The 27,701-nt window shown below is 42.4% G+C and overlaps 1 protein-coding gene across 4 annotated transcripts in view; it reads right to left on the reverse strand.

The window, feature by feature from the left end:
• The window catches only part of fam135a (family with sequence similarity 135 member A), a 208,536-nt gene that overhangs the window by 112,728 nt on the left and 68,107 nt on the right, over window positions 1–27,701 (reverse strand). For all 4 annotated transcript variants that reach the window (XM_059645496.1, XM_059645499.1, XM_059645497.1 and 1 more), the window contains one exon: window positions 1,407–1,546. In XM_059645496.1, coding sequence (XP_059501479.1) covers window positions 1,407–1,546 — 140 coding nt within the window. The remainder of the gene's footprint in view (window positions 1–1,406; window positions 1,547–27,701) is intronic.

Below are 27,701 nucleotides of genomic sequence, written 5' to 3' on the forward strand. Positions count from 1 at the left end.
ACCGAATAGGCTTCTGCTCCATGTTGATAAGTTCTATTTTCCATTAACCTTTCAAGCCTGCTTCATTATTCAATTATATCATGTTTCTAGCAACACAGAAGCTGGAGTAGGCCATTCATCCTCCTGAAACTGCTTCACTATTTAATTAGATCCTGGCTGACTGACTTCAATGGCTTTCCTGCACTACTCAAAATTCATTGATATTTCTTAACATCCGGCAATCTCTTGCCTTCCACCTTGAATACACTCGATGGCTGAGTCACCCACCATAACCCTCTGGGACAGTATGATCATTTATTCTTAAACTGTGCCCCCTCAGAGGGGTGCGTATTTAATAAGCTCCCCTCTCTTCTACCTTAATTCCAATAAATATCAACCAAATGTACTAAAGCTTTCCTCACAAGGAAATCCTTTCATCCCAAATATTTTTCAACCTCTGGGTGATGAAATTTCTCTTCATATAAGTCCTAAATTGACCTAACTATTATTCTGAGACAATTGAGCCAAGGGAAGTATCCTTCCTTCATCCATCATCTTGAGGGCCAAAAGATAGTTCATCCTTCAATGAGAGCTTCTTTCCTTTTCCTACAGTCTACAGAATATAGCACAGTCTCCTCAAACTCTCATTTTTTTAAGTTTAAGGGCAGAAAGCAATGAGCTAAGTTACCTGCTGGGTCAATTCAGAGGGTAGTTAAGAGCCAAACACATTGCTACAGGGCTGGATATACACATAGACCATACCAGGTATAGGTGACAGATTTCCTCCTGAGTTTGCTACAAATAGGAAGAGTTGGCCATTTGGTTCCTTAACCTGACCCAGTATTCAACCCTTGCCAACAGTCTCTGCTACTTCAAGCAAGTAAATCAGAACAGCCAGATATAATTTACCTTGAGAAAAAAAAAATCAATGTTTGAAAATCCTTATCCAAAGTTTCTCCAGGTGAGAATTCATTTGTCAATGACCATGGTCATAGTAGATTCCCACTGCTTTGGAATGGACAACAAATGCCAGTCTGATTTACATGATCACATCCCATTAGGCAAAGAGAAGTGAACTTTAATCATAAGTATTCACCAGGTTTACTCCTCCCCCATCTTTTTGACAAAGATTTTGGCTATCTAGGCCTATGTTGTCGAGTGTGTCCTCTGTAAAACATTTTAAACTAACACTTCATTGAAAATCCACTGCATGGCCAAGGTGTTCGGCTCCCTCATCAAATCTGTTCCATTGGCTTCCAAGAAGCTCCTTGGGATCATTTTCAATATGAAATGGATTTGATAAATGCAAGTTGTTGATGTTGTCAGGTATCATAAATCAAGTTTACAGTATCTCTATTTCATATTAATGGGTTAACTTAAGATAGTTATCAAACTATTCAAGTTGAATCTGGAGTTAAATTCTTTACCTTTTTGCCATCAAGTAACATTTTAACTTTGAGGAGTAGCACGTCATTAACCATGATCTCTTCATTTTTGTAAAGAATCTGAAAGGTTTTACTGCAGACTGTACAATCATAGGCAGCAGGGGGAAAGGCAAGTTCAGAGCCTACAGAAGGAAAATAAAAAGGCACGGCAAACAGTAAACTGTAAAATTCTGAATAACATATGAAACAATCACTGGCACTTATTACTTACTTGACAGGGATTTCAAGTTGGTCTTGGATGCTTGAAATTAATACATTATATCAAAAGCGTTTAATTCTATGGTTAAAATCACATGTATCCGTATCACATTTACAGAGGCATGTTAGTCCTTCACATGCATGCAAGTCACAGAGATGTACAGCATGAAACAGACCCATCGGTCCAACTTGTCCATGCCGACCAGCCGTCCCAAATTCATTTAGTCCCATTTGCCTGCATTGGGCCCATTTCCATCTGAACCCTTCCTATTCATTTACCCATCCAGATGCCTTTTAAATGTTCCTACCGTACCAGCCTCCACCATTTCCTCTGGCAGTTCATTCCATACATGTACCATCCCCTGTGCAAAAGAAGGTGCCCCTTAGGTCCTTTTTAAATCCTTCCTCTCTCATCTTAAACCTATGGCCTCTAGTTTTGTAAACTGCTATCCTGGGCAAAAGACCTTGTCTATTCACATGCTTTTGTAAACCTCTAAAAAGTCAACACTTAGCCCTGACGCTCAAAGAAAATAGCCCCAGCTTATTTAGCCTCTCCCTGTAGCTCAAACCTTCCAACCCTGGCAATATCCTTGCAAATCTTTTCTGAACCCTTTCAAGTTCCACAACATACTTCCTACAGCAGGGAGACCAGAAGTGAACGCAGTATTCCAAAGTGGCCGAACCAATGTCCTGTAAAGCCTCAACATGACCTCCCAACTCCCAAACTTCAATGCATTGACCAATAAAGGCAAGTGTCTTCTTCAGTACCCTGTCTGTCTGCAACTGCATTTTCAAGGAACTACGAACCTGCACTCCAAGGTCTCTTTGTTCAGCACCACTACCCAGGATCTTACCATCAAGTGTGTAAGTCCTGCCCTGATCAGTCCTACCAAAATGTAGCAAATCACATTTCTCTAAATTAAACTCCATTCCTACTCCTTAGCCCTTGTGATCAAAGTCCCACTGTACTCCTAGGTAACCTTTTTACTGTCCACTACACCACCAATTTTGGTGTCACCTGCAAACTAACGAAACATTCCTGCTGCACTCAAATCCATATCATTTATATGAATGACAAAAAGCAGTAGACCCGGCACCAATCACTGCAGCAGATCATTGATCACTCCAGTCCAAAGAACAACCCTCGACTGCCACCCTCTGTCTTACCTTTGAGAGAATTTTGTATCCAAATGGCTAGTTCTCCCTGTATTCCATGTCAACTGACATTGTTAACCAGATGATCAAGCGGAACCATGTCCAACATCTTACACAAATCCATATAGACAATGCCCACCACTCTGCCTTCTTCAATCTTTCTCACCCCTTCTTCAAATAACTCAAACAAGTTAGTGAGACATGATATCCTACACACAAAGCCACACTGACTATCAGTATTTGCCTTTCCAAATGCATGTAAATTCTGCTCCTCAGAATCACCTCCAACAAATTGCCCATTACTGACGTCAGACTCACCAGTTTATAGCTCCCTGGCATTTCCTTACTACCTTTCTTAAATAATGGCATCACATTAGCCAACATGCAGTCTTCCATAACCACACCTGGGGCTACTGATGAAACAGGCATCTCAGCAAGGGGCCCAGCAATTACTTCCTGGGGATTTATCCAACTTTATGAGTTTAAGACATTCAGCACCACCTCCTCTGTAATAAGAACACTTTTAAGATATCACGTTTTATTCCCCAAGTTCTCTAGCTTCATGGTAAACAAATGCCAAATAACAAATCCAAAATACTCATTTAGGATCTCCCCTATCTCCTGTGGTTCGACACATATGCGGCCTTATGATCTTTAAGGGACCCCATTCTCTCCCTTGATACTCTTTCGTCCTTAAAAGTATTTATAGAAAGCTTTTGAATTGTCCTTAACCCTATTTGCCAAAGCAATCTCATGTCCCCATTCACCCCCCTTGATTTTCCTCTTAAGTATACACCTACTGCCCAAAACTCCTCTCAGGATTCACTCGATCCGTCTATACCTGACATATACATCCTTCACATTCTTGACCAGAACCTCAATTTCTCTCATCATCAAGCATTCCCTAAACCTACCAGAGATACTTAAAGCTGCCGATGCTGGATTCAGAGATAACACAGTGTGGAGCTAGAGGAACACAGGAGACCAGACAGCATCAGAGAAGCAGAAAAGTTGACGTTTCAGATCGGGATCCTTCTTTGCAAATAGGGGAGGGGAGGGAAAAAGAAGGGAGCTGGGATATAAACAGAGAGGAAGGGTGGGGCTAGGAAAGATAAGTGGGATGGTGATAGGTGAGCGCAGATAAGCAGTGGTGGGGATTGGTTAGTGAGGTGGGAGGAACGGGTAGGTGGGAAACAAGATGGACAGGTTGCCTCAGGTCAAGGAGGCGGGGATGAGAAGGAGGGTTGGTCACAGGATGAGGCCAGGGTGGGAAGATTTTGAAACTAGTAAAGTCCACATAGGGATAAGTGTTTGTAGGCTCCCAAGGCAGAATATGAGGCACTACTCCTCCATTTTCCATGTGGTGTGTGATTGTGACACTGGAGGAGGCAGAGGATGGACATGTCGCCCAGGGAGTGGGAGAAGAGAGGGAGTTGAAGTGGTTCGCGACTGGCAGATCTTGTCATTTGTCGTGAACAGAGTGCAGGTGCTCTACAAAAACGGTCTCTGAGCCTCTGCTTGGTCTCACCAGTGTAGAGGAGGGCAGAGGTGCGGGAAACGCAAGATATGCGGTCAAGAGCATTTTCAACCACTGAAGGGGTGGGGGGAGTCTCGGTCCTTGAAATAAGAGGACATCTGGAATGTTCAGGAGTGGAACATTCCATTTTGGGAGTAGATGCTGCAGAGGTGGACGAATTGAGAGTAGGGGGATTGCATTCAAGGACCACAGCCACCCCGCCGACCGCTCTCTCTGTGACTCCCTTGTCTGCTCCACACTCCCCACTAGCCCCAGCACCCCGGCATCTTTCCCTGCAACCGAAGGAAGTGCTATACCTGCCCCTACGCCTCCCACGTCACCTCCATCCAAGGAGCCAAAAAAACTTCCCGCATCAGACAATGTTCAATTGCACATCCACAAATGTGGCCAACTGCATCCGGATGAAGGGTCTAGGCCCGAAACGTCAGCTTTTGTGCTCCTGAGATGCTGCTTGGCCTGCTGTGTTCATCCAGTTTCACACTTTGTTATCTTGGATTCTCCAGCATCTGCAGTTCCCATTATCACAGAGGCTCAGAGACTGCTTTGTAGAGCATCTACGACAAACGACAACATTTTCCAGTCGCAAACCACTTCAACTCCCCCTCCCAGTCCCACTCCCTGGGCAACATGTACATCCTGGGCCTCCTCCAGTGTCACAATCACACCACCTGGAAACTGGACAAGGAGCACCTCATATTCCGCCTTGGGAGCCTACAACCCCAAAGGTCTCAATGTTGACTTTACTAGTTTCAAGTTCCCCACACCCCGGGCCTCATCCCATGACCAACCCTCCCTCTCATCCCCACCTCCTTGACCTGACACAACCCGTCCGTCTTCTCTCCTACCTATCTGACCAATTCCCACCACTGCCTGCCTGCACTCACCTATCACCATCCCACCAACCTTCCCCAGCCCCAGCCCCAGCCCCCTCTCTATTTATTTCCCAGCTCTCTTTCCCCCTCCCCCAGTTCTGAAGAAGGGTCCTGACCTGAGACATCAGCTTTCCTGCTGCTTTGATGCTACCTGGCCTGCTGTATTCCTCCAGCTTCACACTGTGTTACCCCTAGACCTACCAGCTTTGCTCCTCACCCTGACAGGAACACAATCTCTGTACTCTCGTTGACTCAGCTTGGAAACTTGCCAATTCTCAGACATGCCTTTACCTGTGAATATTCCCACCCCCCCACTATCAACTCTTGTAACTTCTTAACTAATACTGTTAAAATTGGCCCTCTTTCAAATTAGAACTTGGTTTTCTTAAGGTCTTGCAGATTTGGTTGCCGAGCTGGTTGTTCAACCGTGTGGAGACGTTTCGTTACCATTCTAGGCAATATCATCAGTGTGATCTCTGATCAAAGTGGTAGTGTTCTGCTCCATTACAAATTTATATGCTCCTTTACTGTGGTGGGTCTTGTCACTTCTGGTTCTGTTTTTTGGCAGTGGTCAGTTTACGGTTCCATTTGTGTGTGTTTGTTAATGGATTCCCAAGTTGAGAACCAAGCTCTAGAAATTCCCTTGCACGTCTGTTATTCGCCTATCCCAGAAAAATTATTATGTCCCAGTCGAAGTGATGGCTTTCATTGTCTGTGTATTTCGAGACAAGTGAATATTGGTCATGTCTTTTTCCTGCCAGCTGGTGTTCACGTGTCCCAGTCATCAGTTTCCTCGCCATTTGTCCAATGTAATGTCTACTGTACTCGCTGCATGGGATTTTGTACATCACGTTTAGTGTCAATATGGGTGTCTTTGATAGGATCTGAAGCAGTGTTGATGTAGCGTTGTATGTAATCATGATCCTGTACATTCTAAGGAGGCTGGTTGTTATTCCTTAAGATTCCTAAGTCTTCTTGTTCTTCAGATTTCTGAGGCCCTTCCCCATTTAGAATTCCTAACACTTTCCCACACTGTACTCTATAGCTACTTCTTTGCCCACGTTTTTCATCTGTCCAAGTTCTTCTGCAGCTTCCCTGCTCACTGAAAACTACCTGTGCCCCCACCACGCTACCTCTGCGTCATTTGCAAACTTAGCAACAATGCCCTCAGTTCCTTCATCCAAATAGTTAATATGTAACTTGAATAGTCATGGTTCCAACCCTGTAGAACTCCACTGGTCACCCACCTGAAAAAGGTCCCTTTATCCCTATTCTCTGCTTTCTGCCTGTCAATCCGCCATTCATTCTCTTGTCTTATTTAGCAGCCTCCTCTGTGGTACCCTGTTAAAAGCCTTTTGGAAATCTAAATAGATCTGGCTGTCCTTTGTCTAACTTGCTCATTATCTCAAAGAATTCTCACAGATTTGTCAGGTGTAACCTGCTTTAACAAAACTGTGCTTACTTGGCCCTATTTTACCATGCACTTCCAATTACTCAGCTATCTCATCCTTAATAATAGACTCTAAAATTGTGCTAACAGAGTATAGGCTAACTAGCCTTAGATTCTTGTCTTTTGTCTTCCTACCTTCTTAAACAGGGAGTTACGTTACATAATTTCCAGCTCTCCAGAAGCAAGATTTCTGAAAGATCACCAGTGCCTCTCAGTCTCTTCAGCTATCTCCTTCAGAATCCTGTGGTATAGCGCATCCAGTCTGGGTGATTTATCTGTCTTCTGGCCTTTCAGTTTCCTCAGGAGCTCCTTATTGATGGCCACTACACTCACTTCTGCCCTCTGATTCTTGAAGTTCTGGTATATTGCTGTTCCACTGTGAAAACTGAAGAAAGAACCTATTCAGTTCTTTGTTCCCTACTACTACTTCTCCAGCCTCATTTTCCAGTGCTCCAATGTCCACCCTTGCCCCTCTCTTACCTTTTAGATGCCTGAAAAAAATCTCTTGCAATCTTCATTTATATTACCAGCTAGCTTACTCTATATTTCAGCACCACTCCCCACCCCCACCCCCTCCCCATTACTGTTTTTTTTAAGTTATCCTCAGTTGGTTTTCAGTCCTCTGGCTTCCCAATAATCTTCACCACATTGCATGTTTTTTCTATCGCCTTCATGCTGTCCCTGCTGTCCCCTGTCACGGTTGGCTTATCCTCGGCTTAGCAGGTTTCATTTCCTTGGAACAAGTTTCCTAAATTACCTGAAACATTTGCCACTGCTGCACCATCAACTGCCCTACTAATTGACTCTGGCCAGTTCCTCCCTCATTTCCTCGCAGTTATCTTTACTGAGTTGTAATACTGTTGTATCTGGTTCAGCCTTCTCCATCTTCAAGTGCAGGATGAATTCCATCATAGTGGACCCTTAACTTTTTGATCTGGTCCATCCTTTTCCATCACTATTTTAAAACTAAGAGAATTATGATCGCTTTCCCCAAAGTGCTCCCCACAGATACCTCACTCACTTGCCCTGCCTTATTTCCCAAGAGAAGGTTAAGTTTTGTTATTTCTCTACTAAGTACTACCATATACTGAACAAGAAAATTTTCTTGTACACACAAAATTCTTCACCATCTAACTCCTTAACACTGTGGACAGTTGCAATCTATGTTTGGAAATTCCCTACCATGGGAGTGGGGAGGAGAGAGAGAGACAGAGATGATTCTGCAGTATAAATCTCTTTTATTTCTCAGTTCTACTCAAATAACCTCATTGGACGTACTCCCTGGAATATCCTCCTTCAGGACCGCCATTATCCCTAAGCAAGAACACCACTCCCTTCCTTTCTTGTCTCCCTTTCTATCCTTCCAAAAACATCCATTCCACAGAACATTAAGCTGCCAGTCCTGACCATTCTTGGGGCATGTCTGTGTAATAACTATGATCTCCCAGTCCTATGTTCGCAACCACGCCCTAAGTTCATCTGTCTTACCAGTCAGGCTTCTTGTATTGAAATAAATTCAGTTTAGCAGTCCTACCTTATTCTCTGCTTTGCTCCAGCCTTCTTTGGGTATTTGATTTGCTCCTTTTCCTAACTGCACCATCTTCAGACTGCTCCCTTTTCTCACTTTCTCTCTGTGACTCATCAGACTGCCCACCCTTCCCCAAAAGTCACCATTACCATTACCACACTTTCCCTACATAGCTGCTGCTGTACATAACTTCAGATCAAACTAAGGATTGTACCGAGGTACCTAAGATGAGACTATAAGTGGTGACTTACAAATTTTTCACTACAAACTCATTTGAGTACATGTGACAATAAAGCTAATTCAATTCACTTCACCTTTGCTGCTAGCTTGTTTTTCGCTTTTGGTTTCCCGTTTCTGGAATTGAAATTTAGGTTGAAATTAATACTGCATTAAATTTTTTTAAATACAAATATTTGGGCATAGCTTGGGCGCAACCTTTTTTCCACTGCCACTCACTTTGGCAGTTCCATAGAATCCTTACAGTGCAGAAAGAGACTGCAACCAACATTGAACATTCCACCCAGATACATCCTTATAATTCCACATGGGTTATTTTTCCCACGGCTAACCATGACTAACCTGCAAATCCTCAGACACTACAAAACAATTTTTATTTTAAGCATGGTGAATCCAATTAACCTGGACATCTTTGGATTGTGGGAAAAAACTGAAGCACCTGGAGGAAAACTACGCAGACATGGGGAGAATGTCTGTGTGGAGTTTGCACAGTTACTCAAGGCTAGAAGCAAACCTAGCTCCCAAACACAGTGAGGCAGAAGTACTAACCAGTGTGCTGCCCTCTGAGAGCAAGGAGGTAAGGAAAATTTACCAGCAGAGATATTCTTGCTTGTTTCTCGCCCCCCACCCACCCCCCACAACTGGCTTAAAAATTCTGACATTTCTCTTTCTCTTCAGTTAAGACAAAAGGCCAGAGACAATAAAATGTGAGGCTGGATGAACACAATAGCCCAGCAGCATCTCAGGAGCACAAAAGCTGACGTTTCGGCCTAGACCGTTCATCAGAGATGGGGATGGGGTGAGGGTTCTGGAATAAATAGGGAGAGAGGGGGAGGCGGACCGAAGATGGAGAGAAAAGAAGACAGGTGTAGAGGACAGTATAGGTGGGGAGGGGATAGGTCAGTCCAGGGAAGACGGACAGGTCAAGGAGGTGGGATGAGGTTAGTAGGTAGGAGATGGAGGTGCGGCTTGGGGTGGGAGGAAGGGATGGGTGAGAGGAAGAACAGGTTAGGGAAGCAGAGACAGGTTGGACTGGTTTTGGGATGCAGTGGGTGGAGGGGAAGAGCTGGGCTGGTTGTGTGGTGCAGTGGGGGGAGGGGACGAACTGGGCTGGTTTTGGGATGCGGTGGGGGAAGGGGAGATTTTGAAGCTGGTGAAGTCCACATTGATACCATTGGGCTGCAGGGTTCCCAAGCGGAATATGAGTTGCTGTTCCTGCAACCTTTGGGTGGCATCATTGTGGCACTGCAGGAGGCCCATGATGGACATGTCATCTAAAGAATGGGAGGGGGAGTGGAAATGGTTCGCGACTGGGAGATGCAGTTGTTTATTGCGAAACGAGCGGAGGTGTTCTGCAAAGCGGTCCCCAAGCCTCTGCTTAGTTTCCCCAATGTAGAGGAAGCCACACTAGATACAATGGATGCAGTATACCACATTGGCAGATGTGCAGGTGAACCTCTGCTTAATATGGAAAGTCATCTTGGGACCTGGGATAGGGGTGAGGGAGGAGGTGTGGGGGCAGGTGTAGCATTTCCTGCAGTTGCAGGGGAAGGTGCCGGGTGTGGTGGGGTTGGAGGGCAGTGTGGAGCGAGCAAGGGACTCATGGAGAGATTGGTCTCTCCGGAAAGCAGACAAGGGTGGGGATGGAAAAATGCCTTGGGTGGTGGGGTCGGATTGTAGATGGCGGAAACAACTGCATCTCCCAGTCGCGAACCATTTCCACTCCCCCTCCCATTCTTTAGATGACATGTCCATCATGGGCCTCCTACAGTGCCACAATGATGCCACCCCAAGGTTGCAGGAACAGCAACTCATATTCCACATGGGAACCCTGCAGCCTAATGGTATCAATGTGGACCTCACCAGCTTCAAAATCTCCCCTTCCCCCACCGCATCCCAAAACCAGCCCAGTTCGTCCCCTCCACCCACTGCACCACACAACCAGCCCAGCTCTTCCCCTCCACCCACTGCATCCCAAAACCAGTCCAACCTGTCTCTGCTTCCCTAACCTGTTCTTCCTCTCACCCATCCCTTCCTCCCACCCCAAGCCGCACCTCCATCTCCTACCTACTAACCTCATCCCACCTCCTTGACCTGTCCGTCTTCCCTGGACTGACCTATCCCCTCCCCACCTATACTGTCCTCTACACCTATCTTGTTTTCTCTCCATCTTCGGTCCGCCTCCCCCTCTCTCCCTATTTATTCCAGAACCCTCACCCCATCCCCATCTCTGATGAACGGTCTAGGCCGAAACGTCAGCTTTTGTGCTCCTGAGATGCTGCTGGGCCTATTGTGTTCATCCAGCCTCACACTTTATTGTCTTGGATTCTCCAGCATCTGCAGTTCCCATTATCACTGTACAAAAGGCCGGAGACCTGAATTGTTACAACTGTTTCTCTCCACAAGTGTTGACCAAACCTGAGCTTTTCCAGCATCAATTTTTCGATTTTTTATTAATACGATCTGGTAAAAGCTTGTTCTTCACATTTGTGGACACAAACATACAAATTACGAGACAGTTCAGGCCATTTAAATCCTTTGAGCCTGCTTTGCTGTTTAATGAGATCATGGCTCACCTGACTGAGGTCTCCACACCCCTTTCCTACCTTCTCCAAAACACAAGGGAGTCAATCTAATTCCACCTTAAAAATATTACATGATTTTGTTCCCACTACTCCATCAAAAGCAAGTCCCCCTACAAGCCACTCACCATCCTGGCTTGAAATTATATTACTGCTCCTTCAGTACTATTGGATCGAAGTCCTGGAAGTCCTTCCCTAACAACACTGTGGGTCTACCTACAACAAAAGACAGCTCATCACCTTCTCAAGGCCAATACCGATGGACAATAAACATTGGACCTCCAAGCCTGCACCAACACATTTTGTCCTTCTGTATTGAAACTGTCTTCACTTACAGGACACATATTCCCCTATTCCCTTCCTATTCACGCATTCATCCAGGTGCTTCTTGGATGCTGCTATTTGTGTCTGCCTCCACCACCTCCTCTGGGAACACGGTCCAGACACTATCAACCTTTGAGGGAAAAACATGCCTAGCATATCCCTTTGAAAGTCCCCCAAACACCCGCACCTCGAACTTGTGTCCCTTCGTAATTTATCTTTCCACCCTGAGAAGAAGCCTCAAACATTCCACTCTACCATACCACTTGCAATCTTTTAAGCTTCTATCAGGTCAACCCTTAAGCTCCTGCATTGCAATGAAAACAAATCCAGTCCATCCAAACTTTCCTCATAACTAACATCCCCCATACCAGGCAACATCCTAGTAAACCTTTTCTGTACCCTCTCCAAGGCGTCCACATCCTTCTAGTAGTGTGGTAACAAGAACAGTATGCAATATCCAAGTGTGGCCTAACTAAAGTTTAATAAAGCTGCAGTATTACTTGTCTAACCCTATACTCAATGCCCTTTCTAATTAAGGCAAGCATGCCACAGGCCTTTTCTTAAAAAAAAACTTCCTTATCCACCTGTACTGCTGCCTTTGAGTGGTCTATGGACCTGCACATCCAAATTCCTCTACATATCAACACTCCTGAGCTCTGCCATTCACTGGGTAACTTACACCTGTGCTTGACCTACCAAAATGCATTACCACTACATTTGTCTGGATTGAACTCCATCTGCCATTTTTCTGCCCATGCCTCCAAATGGTCTATATACTGCTATATCTTCTGACAAACTTCCTCACTACCCGCATCTCCACCAATCTTCGAATAGTCTACTGAGTAAGCTTACTAATTAGACCAGCCACGGTTTCCTCCAAATTATTTATGTAGACCACAAACAGCAGCAGTCCCAAGTGTTTCCTTTAGAACACCTCTAGTCTCATCTCTTCATTCTGAAAAGCATCCTTCCACAGCTACCCTCAGTCCCCTCCATCTAAGCCAGCTCTGTATCCATCTTGCCAGCTCACCAGATACCATCTGACTTCACCTTTTGTGCCAGTTTACCATGAGTGACCTTGTCAAAGGTTTCAATGAAGTCTACGTAGACAATATCAACTGTTTTTCCCTCATCAATGTCTCTGCGACCTCCTCAAAAAACTCAAACAAGTTAGGTGAAGCACGACCTCCCCGCACACACAATCATGCTGTCTGTGGCTAATAAGACCATTTGCTTTTTAATGCATATAGATCTTGTCCCTAAGAATCTTTTCCAATAATTTCCCTAACACTGACATGAAGAACAGGCCTGTAATTTCCTGGATTATCCATGCTGTCCTTCTGAAACAATGAGACAACATTGACTATTCTCCAGTCCTCTGGGACCTCACCTCTTGCCAAAGAGGATATAAAGGTGTTCGTCCATGCTCCAGCAATTTGTTCTCTTGCCTCCCTCAGAATTCTGGGGCAGATCCCATCTGGAGCCAGGGACTTATCAACTTTGATACCTTTTAAGATGCACAACATCTTTTTGTTTTTAATAGCCACTTGGCTAAGAAATTTGACACTCCTTTCCCGGAGATCATCCTCCACCAATTCCTTCTCTTCGGGGAATACCAGCACAAAGTATTAATTTAGGACATCACACACCTCGCTAGCTCCATGCATAGATTCCCTCTTTTGTGCTTGAGTGAGCCAACTTTTTTCCTGGATATACATTTTTAAAAACCTTGGAATTCTCCTTAATCCTGTTTGCTAACAAATTTTCATGACCTCTTTTTTAGCCCTTCTAATTCCTTAAGTTCTTTCCTGCATATATACTTCACGGTCTTCATCAGATCCCATCCTCCCAGACCTTATGTATGCTTCCTTTTTCTTTTTGACCAAGGTCATTACATCCTTGGTTCAACATAACTTGCCATAGCTATCCTTCATTTTGCAGGAACGCGCCACTCCTGAACTCTTAACTGCCATTTGAAATATTCCCACACGTCCAACATAGATTTACCATCACTCAGCTGCCTCCACCAATTAAAATTTTGCAGTTCCTACCTAATATTGTTGTAGCCAGCCTTCGCCCAGTTTAACAACTTCACCCAAGGACTGCTGTTATCCCTGTCCATGACTATCTTAAAACTCAGTATTGTGGTCACTACGCTCAAATATTCCCCCACTGAAACTTCTCTCACCTGGCCAGTTTTCCCAAAACCAGGTCTTCTTTAACCCCTTCTCTGGTTGGACTGTTTACATATTGTGTCAAGAAACCCTCCTGAATGGTCCTTACAAATTCTGTCCCATCCAAGCCCCTAGCTCAACGTGAGTCCCAGTCAACACAGGGGAAGTTAAAGTCACCCAGCACAACAACTCTGCTACTTTTACATCTTTTGAAAATCAACCTACATATTCTCTCCTCTACCTCCCGCTGGCTTTTGTCTTGTTTGGTTGCTTCAGGAGGTTGAGGCCTCAATATTAGATAATGCCAGGTGCTGCTTGTGGTATGCCGTCCTGTACTCTCTGCTGATCCCCTGGCTTAACGGCAATGGTTGATCAGGGGAATATTCCAGGCAATGGGTTTGCAGATTGTGCTGGAAATCAGGTTCGCTGCTCGTTCATTATAATCAGAATTGCAGCAAGTTCAATATGCTTTAAATTTTGGTCAAATGTGGGTTACAGTTAGAACATATGAAATACAAAGAAGTAGGCCACTCAGTCCCTCAAGCTTGCCTTGCCATTCTTTAAAATGCTCAGGCCTCAAGACTCTTTTGTTCCAGCTTGTAATAACCTACTACTTTTCAATATTTTTAAAATCTATCTACCTCTTTAAATCGTTTGAGTGATCTAGCACCTCTAACCCTCTAGGGTATAGAACTCCAGGTAGTCTCTACTGTCTCAGAGAAGAAATTACTTCATGTCTTAATTTTAAATGAGTGTTCCCTTATTTTGTCACTATATCCCCTAATTTAACATTTCCCCACTACTGAAAACACCTTCTCAACATCTATGCCATCACGTCCCCCTCAAAATCTTGTTTCAGCAAGATCACCTCTCGTTCTTCTAAATTCTAATGAATAAAGGCCCAACTTGCTTAGCAAAGTTGTTTAGCAAGTGGTCTGCAGCAGTTCCAGAAGATAGCTCACCACCACGTTCTCAAGGAAAACCAGGACAGGAAATAAAGGCTGGCTGGCCAGCGATGCCCACTTCCAATTGAATAAAACTAATTTTTCATAAAGTCAACACCATCTCAGGAATTACCTTCATGAATCTCTTTTCAATTTCCTCCAATGCCAGTATATCCTTTCTTAAATACTGGGGCAAAAATTGGACACAGTGCTCTCAGATGTGCCTCACCTGTACAGGTATAACAAGACTTACCTACTTTCAACTTAAAAAACCTCCTAGCAATAAATGCAAAAACTTCATTTGTCATCTTTAGTACTTTCTGCACCTGCATGATTGTGCTTCATACACAAGAATTCTCAGATCCCTCTGCACTGCACTTTTTTGGACTGTCTCTACATTTAAATAATGATCTGCCATTTGTTTAAGTGTATGATCTCTCACTTTCGTACATTAAGCTCTATTTGTCACGTTTTTGCCCACTCACTCAACCCACCTATAGCTTTTTGCAGTTTCTGTATAGTCCCATCATAACATGCCCTCCCAATTATTTTTGTACAGTAAACAAATCTGGACACAAGATACTCAATATCCATCCTCCAAGTCACTAATATAGACAGTCAATAATTGAGGCTGAGGAATGATGCCTGTGACATTACATTATTACATACTTCCACTTGAAAAATGCGGATTAATTCTGACTCTCCATTTTCTATGTTCTAACCAATCCTAAATCCATGTTACTAAATTAACCCAATACTGCAGGCTCCTATCTTGCGCAATGAACTTCAATGTGGCACCTTATCAAATGCTTTCTGGGAATCAAAACACACTACATCTGACAGTTCTTCTTTAACAATTTTACTTCTTATATCCTCAAAAGTACTCTAGTAACTTTGTCAAACTTGAAAACCATACTGCCTCTGATGCCATTAAGCTTCTTTAAATGTTTTGCAATTAATTATGGCCTCTAACTTTTTCCCAACAAGAGATATGAGGTTAACCAGCTTTCAGTTTCCTGCTTTTTGTCTTCCTCTCAAATGGGTTTTCACACTCGTGGTTTCCAATCTGCTAGAAACCAGTGAATTGAGGAATACTTCAAACAATGTGTCCATAACCTCTGCAGCCTTCAAAAACCTGATGACTTGTCTGCCTTTAGTCCTATTAGTTTGTAAAATACTTTGTTCTTTAGTCTGCTACAAGATCTTTCTTCCCATTTGCACCTTGTTTATCTACAATTTTGGATATTTATAATGCCCTCCACTGTGAAGACAGATGCAAGATATTGGTTTAAATGATCCATCATTTCCCTGTTTCACCAGTTCGTAAGTCACATCCTCCAACAGGCTGTTGCACTTACTTTGGCTACTCACTTGTCCATCCAACTGCAAGCATCAACCTCCAACTGTTTCTACAGTTATCCAGATTTTCTAGTGGTTATCTTATCCAATATCCATTTCACAGTGCATCTGGGAGGACTACAGATCACCCACTTCTGTGCCACAACACCTGGTGTTGTGGATGTACTTTTGACTGCTATGTTCATTGCTTTTTTTTTATACTATGCAGTCTGTACACCAAATTCCAGTTTCCTTAGGAGTGACTTTTTCCTTATATGTTCTACAGTTCAAAAATCCGTCATTCTCAGTTTTATAGGTGCTGCAATACTTTAGAAAAGTTAACCAAAAATATAAAAGAGTACAGATAGTAATTTCTGTTAGAGGACAGCTTTTTTTTAAAAAAGTGTAGGTAAGACAGTTAGCTCCAGCTGCTATTTAAAGACTACGTTGGATCTTGTAAAATACATTTTCCTACCATCACAGAATTTCAGAATTGTTACAGTGTAGGTAAAAGTCATTCAACCAATCACCAAAGCCCACAGCGAGGCTACGACATTGGAAAGCAAGGTTGGACTGTCTTAAGTTATTTCTTATCTTATTCTAAGTTAATGTGAATGTCACCATGTATGTACGGTGAAGGTACACACTTTCACTGTATTTTTACATTGAATACATGCAACAATAAATAAATGATTCGACATCTGCTTTAGAGGGCAGCTCACGACCTTCGAGACAACTAAGATCAGGCAATAAATATCACACCAGCCAGCAATGCCCACATTCCACAATTTGAATAAAAACACTTATTCTCTCCATGAAAGACTTGCTAGAATATAAATAGGCTAAACCATGTAAATGTCACCCACAATTTAATGCTGTAGTAGAAACATTCCTGTCTAGACAAGCATATACATTAACAAAGTCATGGTATAACAAACAAAATGTTTCAGCTTCAGAAATGATTTCAAAGAAAGCAACAACCAATAATTTCCCCAGGCAATGGAAGCCGGTAGATGCAGTTTGGAGGCATTAACCAAGCATCACCCAAGATCATATCATTATAAACTGAATCGGTGTCCTTCCTGTTCAGTGAAACACCTTGTCACAACGCACCATGATTTGCCCTCCCGGTGTCCTAATTATTTTTTTAAAGGACAAGTGTGGTACCTACAACTGAAAGCAAAATACGCTCGATGTTTTGGCCCTCTCAAGAGTTAATTAATTAAACGCAAGTTCCAAATAATGCAGTAATGAATTACATGTCCTATATGCAGAATCCACACAAGCTAGAAAACACTCACATGGCAATAGTTTTCTGTCCAATACTTAAATCCACTTTCATACAATAGCTGAAAAATTTACACTATGTTCCTCTGAACTGATTTTTGGAGTATTTAATTTCTCCAACCCATCTGCCTATATTGTTCAGTTGTTAGTCTATCCTGCGTTGCCATTGCCAATAGTGAAAGGCAGAAGAGGAAGAAAACTAGAATGCCAAATTTCTATTGGCCAGCCAATGGTTGATCTAATTTTATTCGAAATATTCCAGTCTTCACCTTATACCATGCTATATTGTGCTCCATATTATTCCAATGTTACATGAGGAGAAGTCCATAAAGTTTCAAAAACAAGTAACGGGACAAAGAATAAAGAATCAGTCAGGAATTCTACTAAAGGCAGAGAAGCAAAAGGCAAAACTACAAGTAATTTGATTAAATCAGAACAAATGAAATCATAAACAGATAAATAAAGCATCAATGCTGAGAGACAGACTAGCGTGTGTGGCCCAAATAAGTGTTATATGTACAAAAGCACAGAATGTAAGGGATAAAATAAATAAGTTGCAGGCACAAATTCAAACAGATTCTGATACAGTAGCCATTACTCAGACATGGTCACATGACTGTAGGAACTGAAAACTAGGTCATAAGGATGAAAGGATCACGAGGGAAATGCCAGAGGTGGTGCGGTAGCCTTACTGATTAGAAACAAAATCATTTCAATGGTAAGGGAGGGTATAATGACGGGAAGGCATCCAGTGGAGACCAGAAAGGTTGGAACTGAGGAACAGTAAAGGATTTTAAACTAATAGACAGTGTGTATAGATACGTAACAAGTCTGAAAAGCTAGATTGCATAAATGCAGAAATTAAGCACAATAGTATTAAAGGAAGATTTTAACTTGAACACAAATTGGGAGACACAGATAAACATCTGTCAGAAAGGTAGTGAATTTCTGGACTGAGACGCTTTCCTAAAGCAATGTGTCCTGGATAGAAGAAAAGTATGAGCAATATTGGATTTAGTAACAGGTCATGAGTCATTTTAATTAGTAACTTAATTGCACAGGAACAGTTTTCCTTCTTGCCTTCTTGCTTTCAGCGACAGGAGTGATGAGAGCACGAGCCGGGAAGGTAAGGTTTCCCTGAGAAAAACTTATCTCGTGAGTCAGCACCTAATTGATTCGAGCGGTGGCAGTGGTGAAAGGGCAAGCCGAGAAGTGAACCATTACACTCGAGCATTGGATGACACTGGGCTTAGGAATGGTTGTTGGATGTTCCGGGGCATAGATGTTTCAAAAGAAATAGGGAGGGAAGTAAAAGAGGGGGGGCAGTGGCATTGCTGACCAGGGATGGTATCACAGCTGCAGGAAGGGAGGTCGTGAAAGAGAGTTTCTTCACTGAGTCAGAAACAGGAAAGGAGCAGTCTTATTGGGATTTTTCTTTAGACACCGAGCAACAGATTGGGAGAAAGATTTTTGGAAAGGTACAAGAGTAATAGCTTTGTTGTCATGAGTGACTTCAACTTCCCTCATATAGACTGGAGCTTTCTAACTGCAATTAATTTGGATGGAGCAGATTTTGTCAGGTGTGTCCAGGAAGGATTTCTGACTCAATATGTAGATAGGCCGGACAGAGGGGAGGCCATACTGGATTTGGTGCTTGGCAACAAACCAAGTCAGATGTCAGATCTCTCAGTGGGAGAGTATTTCAGCGAGAGTGATAACAACACTCTGACCTTTATATAGTCATGGAGAGGAAAAGGAGCAGACGATATGAAAAAGTATTTAATTGGGGAAAGGGGGAATTACAATGCTCGTAGATAAGAACTAGAGAGAACCAGTTGGGATCAGATGTTCTCAGGGAAATGCACAATAGAAATGTGGAGGTTGTTTCTGGAGCAGTGGCTACAGTTACAGAATAGGTTTGTCCCACTGAGGCAGGGAAAGCTAAGATGAAGGAACCTTGGATGACAAGACATGTTGAACACCTAGTCAAGAGGAAGAAGGAAAAACTTACTTAAGGTTGAGGATGCAAGGATCGGGCAAGACTCTAGAAGTCTACAGGCTAGCCAGGAAGGAACTGGAGAATGGACTTAGAAGGTGGTATGAGAAAACCTTGGCATCTAGGATCAATGAAAACCCCAAGGCTTTCTATACTTATGTGAGGAACAAGAAGATGGCCAGAGTGAGGGTAGGTCCAATCAGGGATTGTGGAGGGGACTTGCGGTCAGAGTCACAGGAGGTGGGGGAGGCCCTTAATGAATAATTTGCCTCAATATTTACCAGTGAGACCGACCTTGGCATTTGTGAAGACAGCACGAAACAGGCAGAAATGCTCAAACAGGTTGATTTCAGGAAGGAAGATATATTAAAAGTTCTGAAAAACATGAGGATAGATAAGTCCCCTGTGCCAGATGGGTTTTACCTAAAGTTACTATGTGAAGCGAGGCAAGAGATTGCTGCGACTTTGGCAATGATCTTTGAATCCTCACTGTCTATTGGAGGAGTATCAGAAGATTGAAGGGTGGCAAATATTATTCCCTTGTTCAAGCAAGGGAATAGGGACAATCCTGGACATTACAGACCGATCAGTTTTACTTCTGTGGTGGGCAAATTATTGGAGAGGATGAGAGATCATATTTATGATTATTTGGAAAAGGACAGTTTCATTAGAAATACACAGCTTGGCTTGGGGGGGGGGGGGTGCGGGGGGCGGGGGGGGAGAACAGGTCATGCCTCACAAGCCTTATTGAATTCTTTGAGGGTGTGACAAAACACGTTGATGAAGTTATAGCAGTGGATGTGGATTTTATCATAGCATGTGATAAGGTTCCACCTGGTAGGCTCGTTCAGAAAGTATGGAGGCATTCAGGCAAATTTGGCTGTTCAATAGAAGGCAGAAAATGGTAGTAGATGGAAAGTGTTCAGCTTGGACCTTGGTGACCAGTGGTGCTCCGTGTGGACCTGTTCTGGGACCTCAGCTCTTTGCCATCTTTATAGATGACTTGGATGAGGAAGTGGAAGGGTGGGTTAGTAAGTTTAGTGATGACACAAAGGTTGGTGGCATTGTGGACAGTGTGGAGGGCTGTTGTAGGTTGCAACAGGACACTGACAGGATGCAGAGCTGGGCAAAGAAGTGACAGGTGGAATTCAACCCAGAAAAGTGAGATTTGATTCATTTTGGAAAGTCGATTTTGAATGCAGAATACAAGATTAATGGCAGGATTCTCAGCAGTGTGGAGGAACACAGGGATCTTGGGGTCCACATCCACAGATCCCTCAAAGTTGCTACCCAAGTTGACAGAGTTGTTAAGAAGGCATATGGCATGTTGGCTTTCATTGGCATAGGAATTGAGTTTAAGAGCCGTGAGGTTATGCTGCAGAACGATAAATCTCTCTGGTTAGACCACCCGTGGAATACTGTGTTCAGTTCTGGTGACCTCGTTCTTGCAAAGATGTAGAAGCTTTAGAGAGGGTGCAAAGAAGATTTACCAGGACGCTGCCTGGATTGCCTGGGCAGGTCTTATGAGGAAAGGTTGAGATAGCTAGGGCATTTTTCATTGGAGTGAAGAAGCATGAGAGATGACTTGACAGAGGTGTACAAGATGATGAAAGACAAAGATAGAGTGGATAGTCACAGTCATTTCCGCCCTGCGAAAAAGTCTATTACAAGGGGACATTATTTTAAAGGTAATTGGAGGAAGGTATAGGGGAGATGTCTTAAGGTAGAGGACGCTTTACACAAAGAGTAGTGGGCATGTGGAATGCACTGCTGGCAGTGGTAGTAGAGTCAGATACTTGAGATTTTTAAACAGGTCTTGGATAGGCACATGGAGGATACTAAAATGTTGGGTATGCAGAGCAGATTGATCTTAGTAGAATAATAGATCGACACAACATCGTGGGCCAAGGAGCCTATTCTGTGCTGTACTGTTCTATGTTCTATTTATCAAATAGCGACCATAGCATAATTGAGTTCAATTAGAATTTGAAAGCAAATAGCAAATTTCAGCTATAATTTTAAAGTTAAGTGAGGTCGAATTTAATGAGATGAGCTCAGTTGTGACTGTAGTTAGTACTGCAAACCATTATTAAAGGTTCGATTCTACCCTTAGGCAACTAACTGGGTCGAGTTTGTACATTCTCCCCAGATCTGCGTGGGTTTAATGATAACATTCAGCTGAACCAATAATTTCAGAAAAAACCTGGTTACTTTCACTGATAGTGTATCAGAACCTGTGCCTTTGAAAATAAATATGCTCTCATTCCAGACATCAGATACCTCTGGGAGTCAGCAAAGAGTCACTGAATCGCAAAAAGGCAGGTAACCAAGGTAGGATGAGTGGAACAGTCCTTGGATATCAACATAAACACAATCTAAGACAAAAATAATTTTGAAGAAAAACCTACTTTACGTATTTTTCAAACATACAAGCTCTACCCACTAGGAGGACGAGAGCAGCAAACGCAAATTAATATCTTCACTTGTAACTTCCTCTGCAAGCCACGTAATGTCTTGCACTGGAACTACATCACTGTTTGTTCATGGTTGCTGGAATTCAGCTTAATACGGCATTGTATTAGTGCTTATACGCAAGGGCTGTAGCAGTTCAAGAAGACAACTTACCACCACCTTCTCTAGGGCAATTACTCAGCAATTAAAAATGGAACAAAAAGTTATCCATTAGCCAGTTTTAAAAGAATCAAACTTTCCATTGTTTAATCCAGTGAACAAATGAAATGTGAATTTGTACACAGTAATTATAATCTACTCCCAAGGAAGTTGACAGCTATGAACAGTGGTGCCCCAAACTGCAGGGTCCATAATGACATTGGGGTGGCAGTGTATGAGGTAGACTCATCAATCTCACTCTCCATCAAGATTCTCTTGGAGCCTAAAGTTACAGACATCTATTTCCTGTGAGACTTCCTTAGTACTGGATATTCTGATGTGGCCTTCAAGAAAGCTGTAGGATTTGTGAAATTCTTCAAGTAAGGGGAAAAGAAACACCTGACACAATAAAGAATCCTGCCACAATTTTGACAAGTTGCAGATACAGCACCTGGTCAAGGCTTGGAGGTCTGTCCATTTAGGGATACACATCATCTTGTTTGGGTTCTGTGCTTTAGATGCGTTGATTTCAAGTTGGTACTCTTCTCTGAACCACTGCCTACTGGTTGACTATCATCTACAGGCATGTCAGCAGGATGATGGGGATGTTGAAGAAGCTGAATGAGTCTGCTGACCCTAGAAATTGAAGAACTGAAAAGAGATTACAAAATTTGGATAACCACTAGTTCCTCTTTAAATCCTGCATAGGCAACTAGAAAGCAGTTGAGGTGAATGTCAAGAGGTTCTTATTCCTCATCAGGTGTTCAGAAGGCAATAGAGGAACAAGGAAATAGGCCAACTCCAGAGAATAATGCAGAACCTGCTCCAGCTGCTGTTGAAGAGAATTATGACAAGGAAGATCGCCAAGAGTTGACGAGGCAGCAAGCCTCACTCTTTGCATCAGCGGCCTCAGGATCAACCTCCAGTTCACAGTTCTCTCAGTGGAGAAGACTCAGATAAGCTTGCATTTCTCCTCCCAAAAGCAATACAGGGAGGGGTCAGTAATATAATCGCAGTCTGGCGTTTTGATGATCAGTGAATCCTTTCACACTGGACTTATGACTTGAAGGTCTCATAAAGCACACTCTCCCTTCGGCTAACTCTAGATGAACTGTGGCCTTCGAGTCCTTTGAGAAGGATGAAATGCCCAGAAGTGATGGCTTACCAGCCAAGTTGCAGGCAGAGCTACATACGTGCTTATATTTGAGCACTAATGAAGAAAGGTATCATAAGATAGATAAACATCAACTACAGCTGGAGAATCATCCACAAATAAAGGGTTTAAGGAAGGAAATTAGCAATCAGCTAATGACAGACTGATGAGCACCCATGAACAGTCTGAATGGGCCTCGTTATTTCGGGAACAAGGTTGACTGATCCTTGGATCGCTCATCATCAGGCCAAGTCAAATGAAGATGCTGGAGATTCAGTGAGGTCAAGATACGCACAATGAAACTGAAAGGAGCAACTAGCAAGAATGGGAGAGATATAATATTTCCGAGTTTTTGTTGAGGAATCTAGGTCTAACAGTCCATCCATTATGTGGCACAGAGCAGGTGACTGTAAACCCCTGGTGTACTAATGGAAGGTTTTTTACTTTCCATCATAGGTGGTTTACACCAGATGGAATAATCAGCAAACGCTATAGTTTGTCTACAGTTCAGAATAATTAAGGACTGATATTTGATTTGGAAAATCCAGAGACTATATTTTTACAACAGTTCAGAAAAAAACCTGACTGGGGTCAGAAACAGAAATGAATTTTTTTTCAGATTAGTTGTGAAATACATTAACCTCAGTAGAAAATTTTAAAGTAATTTTCAAACTCGGAGAATGATTAGAAATCTACAAACAATTGGAAGCTGAAAAATCCATGTTCTCAGAGTTTTGTGATTATTCATGTAAGACAGTTTACAGAACAAACTGAAGGAATCTGTTAAGTCAAACTTAAAGATTTGATAATAGATATGTGATCTATCTTGATTGAATTGCTGTATTAGTTATTTGGGGAATAGGCTGAGCCTTTGTTTTGTGTGATGGAATACTTAAAAACATGCAGGAAAACAAAGTTTCAAGTTCTTTTTTAATGTGATTTCTATATCTCAACGGCTTTTGTTTTTATGCTTTCATCTCTTGTAAAATAAACAAGTCTTCTGATGTTAAAGACCCTGCAGCCTTGCGTGATTATTTTCAAGTGAATGACCACCATATTAACTGAAGTAATAAAAAGAAATGTCAAGCCAGGTTTAATTCGGGATTCTGACTTGGCCAGTTGCACTATTAGTTGAGGTCATAACAATGTACAGATCTCTAAATGGAGGGAGAGGGGGGAGCAAAAATCAAACTTAACATTGAACTCATCTTAACGTCCACTCTTGTGTGCAGCTGCATCAAGCGAGGAGATCTACCTCAAGGTTTGAAGGATGGATCTGATCATACTGCTAAGGAGTGATCCAAGTATTTGGACAATGCCAGAGCTACTGTTCCTTGTGAAGTGATTTATGCAGAAAAACATATTTGACTACAATCCATCAAGCAGTGGTCAGTGTTCAAAAAATGCCCCTGTAGTAAAACAGAAGGGTAGATCCTGTCAGTTCATTCTCTTAACAGACAGTCAAAAACATCTGGAAGATTTATTCATTATCAGAATTTACAAACAAGCACCAACACACATCTTGACAGAGCTTGCTGTGGTAGAAAAGAAACTACTGTCCACCTTCTTGTGCAGTGTACTAATGCAAAGAATGTCTGGAGAGAAGTGTAATGGTTTTTGTCAAAGTGCATGTCAAGTGGTTTCATGAGGCAGACTGAGATTCAAAGGCTGTTCTCAAGGGGCACATTCCGAGGTCCATGGTCACATGCTGAAGGGCACACTAAAGAATGAGGCAGCCTCTGACGAACTGCAATAGTGAAAGGTCACCATCAAAGGCCTTTCAGCCATAGTATACAGAGGAACTGAAAAGTGTACATTACCTTGGGCTGTATGCCTGACACTGCACATTGTGAACATCAAGAGCACAGAAATTATATTAATAAACCTGAGAATGGAACATGGTACAGAGATAAATATTAATTTCTAATGAACCTGCTGCAATTTTCAATTTGAAATGGTTTGCCCTTAGGCTGTTTCCTACATGGAATGCATGTGGTAAAATTTAGGATTATTATAACTGCATTGAGGCACCTCAAAGGTCAGGCAGGGACAGCGTGGAAGGTATAACAAAAGCCATTTATCATGTGGAAGTTTCACAACATTTTTAATTTTTGGAAAAAAAATTGCAGTAATAATTTAGAAGTCATCCAGAGGGTCTGAATTGTCAAGGCCAGGTGAGGGAGTAACAGGGGTGATAGCATGGCAGGAGGAAGCGGGAGGGAGGGAGGGAGGGGGAGAGAGATTTTAGAAGCTGATAAATTTGATGTTGCATTCTGAAAGTTAACAATTTTAGATCATGTACACCTCATTCCATATCTATACACCACCCACACACCCCACACCCCAGGTTCTGTCATGACATGAGATTGCTTTCAGCACAGCCAAACCATTTTTACCCACTCACAGGTTCCAATATCACTAAAATAGCTTCTCACCTTCCGTGGCTTACTATCAACAGTCTCTGCCAAGCGCTCGCTCGCACTCTAAGGACCATACACCTCCCAGCCCATGTACACACACCCTCACACAATCCTGTTATCAGTATGAATATTACCTTTTCCTAGCTGCTATCAGTACTGAAGAAGCATCACTTGATTCAAAACACTAACTCTGTCTCACACTCCACAAATGCTGCCAGACCTGCTGAGTTTTTCCAGCAATGTCTATTTTTTGTATCAGATCTCCAGCATTCGCAGTTCTATTTTATATGATTAATTAGTACATTTCTGGACATACAGTAACAAACATCCTCAGCAACATTAATTATGATTCCTAACTGGGACTAATTCATCAACATCTTACAAATTCTGGGATATCACAAATCCGTGAAACTCCCATTGAATTTGATAGTGAATACAAACTTTATCAGATTTCGAAAGTCTAACAGAGGGCACAGGCAAATTGCTGGAAATTTTATGAGTTAATAATTGCATTCAAACGTGCTATAGTCATTCTAATGTCGTGAATTTCAAAAACCGGCTTGATTATATCCAAGACCAGTGATATCCGGCACTGTGAGCTTTGACATGTTCAGAGATATTATTATGCACCTTTGGAACAGGTGGGGCTAACCTTATGCAACCTTATCCTCTTATGCAAGGAATGGAGGAATATGGACCAAGGACAGGCAGGAGGGAGTGGTTTAATTTGACATGACGTTTGGTACAACATCGTGGGCTAAAGGGCCTGTACTGTTCTACGTTCTTGGATCAAAGGTAGGAGTACTACCACTGTGCCGTAAGAACCGTCCAATTCTGTATAGAACATAGAACAGCACAGCTCAGGAACAATGCGGTTCCAAAAATTTCACCAAGTTAAACTAATCTCTTCTGCCTGCCCTTGGCTGGTATCCCTCCATTCCTTGCATAGTCATGTTCTTACCTAAAGGTCCAACTCTCAATCTTTTTGATCAATTGTTTCAAGCTCCCAAAGTCTTTTTAATAGTCATGACATCATATCAGATCACATCCAGGCTCTGCCCGCATCTGCCCCACCTGTAATACTTTTACTCCTGCATGGTGCACTTTGTTTGCTCCTTGCCACTGTCTGGGGCCAGGAGTGGTTGGGCAACAGTCAAACAATTTACCACTTTGAAGTTATGGGTAACCATAATTAAGTTTTTTTTCCACATATTGATTCTACTTCTAATTTTTCCCCATTTGAAGAGAAACATATTCCTCCTCATTAAAGTTTCTCTATTTTGTTATTTATCATGAGAGCCTAAATAAAGTATTCATCGAGTAATGACATAGATACAGAAGTAATAGCACTAAACAACAAACATTGCCAAGGTTACTACAATAAGACAGTAATATGACATTTCTCAAGGACAGAAAAGTAGGGACTCAGTTTCTCCCTCTACAGTCTCAAACAAAATGTAAAGAAAAATTGATCTACTCCACAGTCATTTAGTTGCACGTTATTCTAAAGCGGATTTGAAAATACCTCACTTTAAAAAATCCAAGGCACAATGAAATGTGCACTTCACAAAAAGACATATTATTCTTGGAGGACATAATCAAAATATCTGCACTGGTCTCAGTTCAATTCCAGTCCATGCATCAATTCATAGAAACACGCAGTACAGAAAAGGCGCTTGAGCCTAATGAGCCTGCACCGACAAAAACTACTAAACCTACACTAGTCTAACTTTCTAGTACTTGGCCCACAACCCTGGAAGCTATGACATTTCAAGTGCTCATGTGAATACTTTTAAAACTTGAAGTTTCTCGTTTCATCTATCCTCCCAGGCACTGTGTTCCAAATTCCTACCACACATTTACATTTTTTACATGTTGATCGTACTTCAGATTTTTCCTTTAGGACAGAAACATATTCCTCCCCTTATCCCTCATTCAAATTTTGCTGTTCTCACACAAAAAAAAATTCTGCCAGACCTGCTGAGCTTAGCAACCTTTGTTTTTGTTCCCACTACACTGCATGAAAAAGCTTTTCCTTAAATCACCTCTCAAACTCATTTTCACCTTTTCCGTCCTCTTATCAATCCTTCAACTGAGAGTTCATGCCTCTCTTTATCATATACATCTCAATAAAGGTCTTCTCTCAGCCATCTCTACTCTAAAGAAAATACCCTAAGCTTATCCAGCCTCTCTCCATAACTAAACTACTCACTCACAGGCAGCATCCTAGTAAATCTCCTCGACACCCTCTCCAGTGCAATCATTTCCTTCCTATAATGTGGTGGCCAGAATACATACAGTACTCTAGCTGTGGCCTCACCAAACTCTTGTACAGTTCCAACACAACCTCTTTGCTCTTATAATCTGTATCACAACAGAAAACGCCAAGTGTCCCATATGCCTTCTTAACTATCACATTTACCTGCCCTACCATTTTCAGGGATTTGTAGATAAGCACCTCAAGATATCTCT

The sequence above is a fragment of the Stegostoma tigrinum genome, chromosome 4, assembly GCF_030684315.1.
Source record: "Stegostoma tigrinum isolate sSteTig4 chromosome 4, sSteTig4.hap1, whole genome shotgun sequence".
In the NCBI taxonomy this organism is placed as follows: domain Eukaryota; kingdom Metazoa; phylum Chordata; class Chondrichthyes; order Orectolobiformes; family Stegostomatidae; genus Stegostoma; species Stegostoma tigrinum.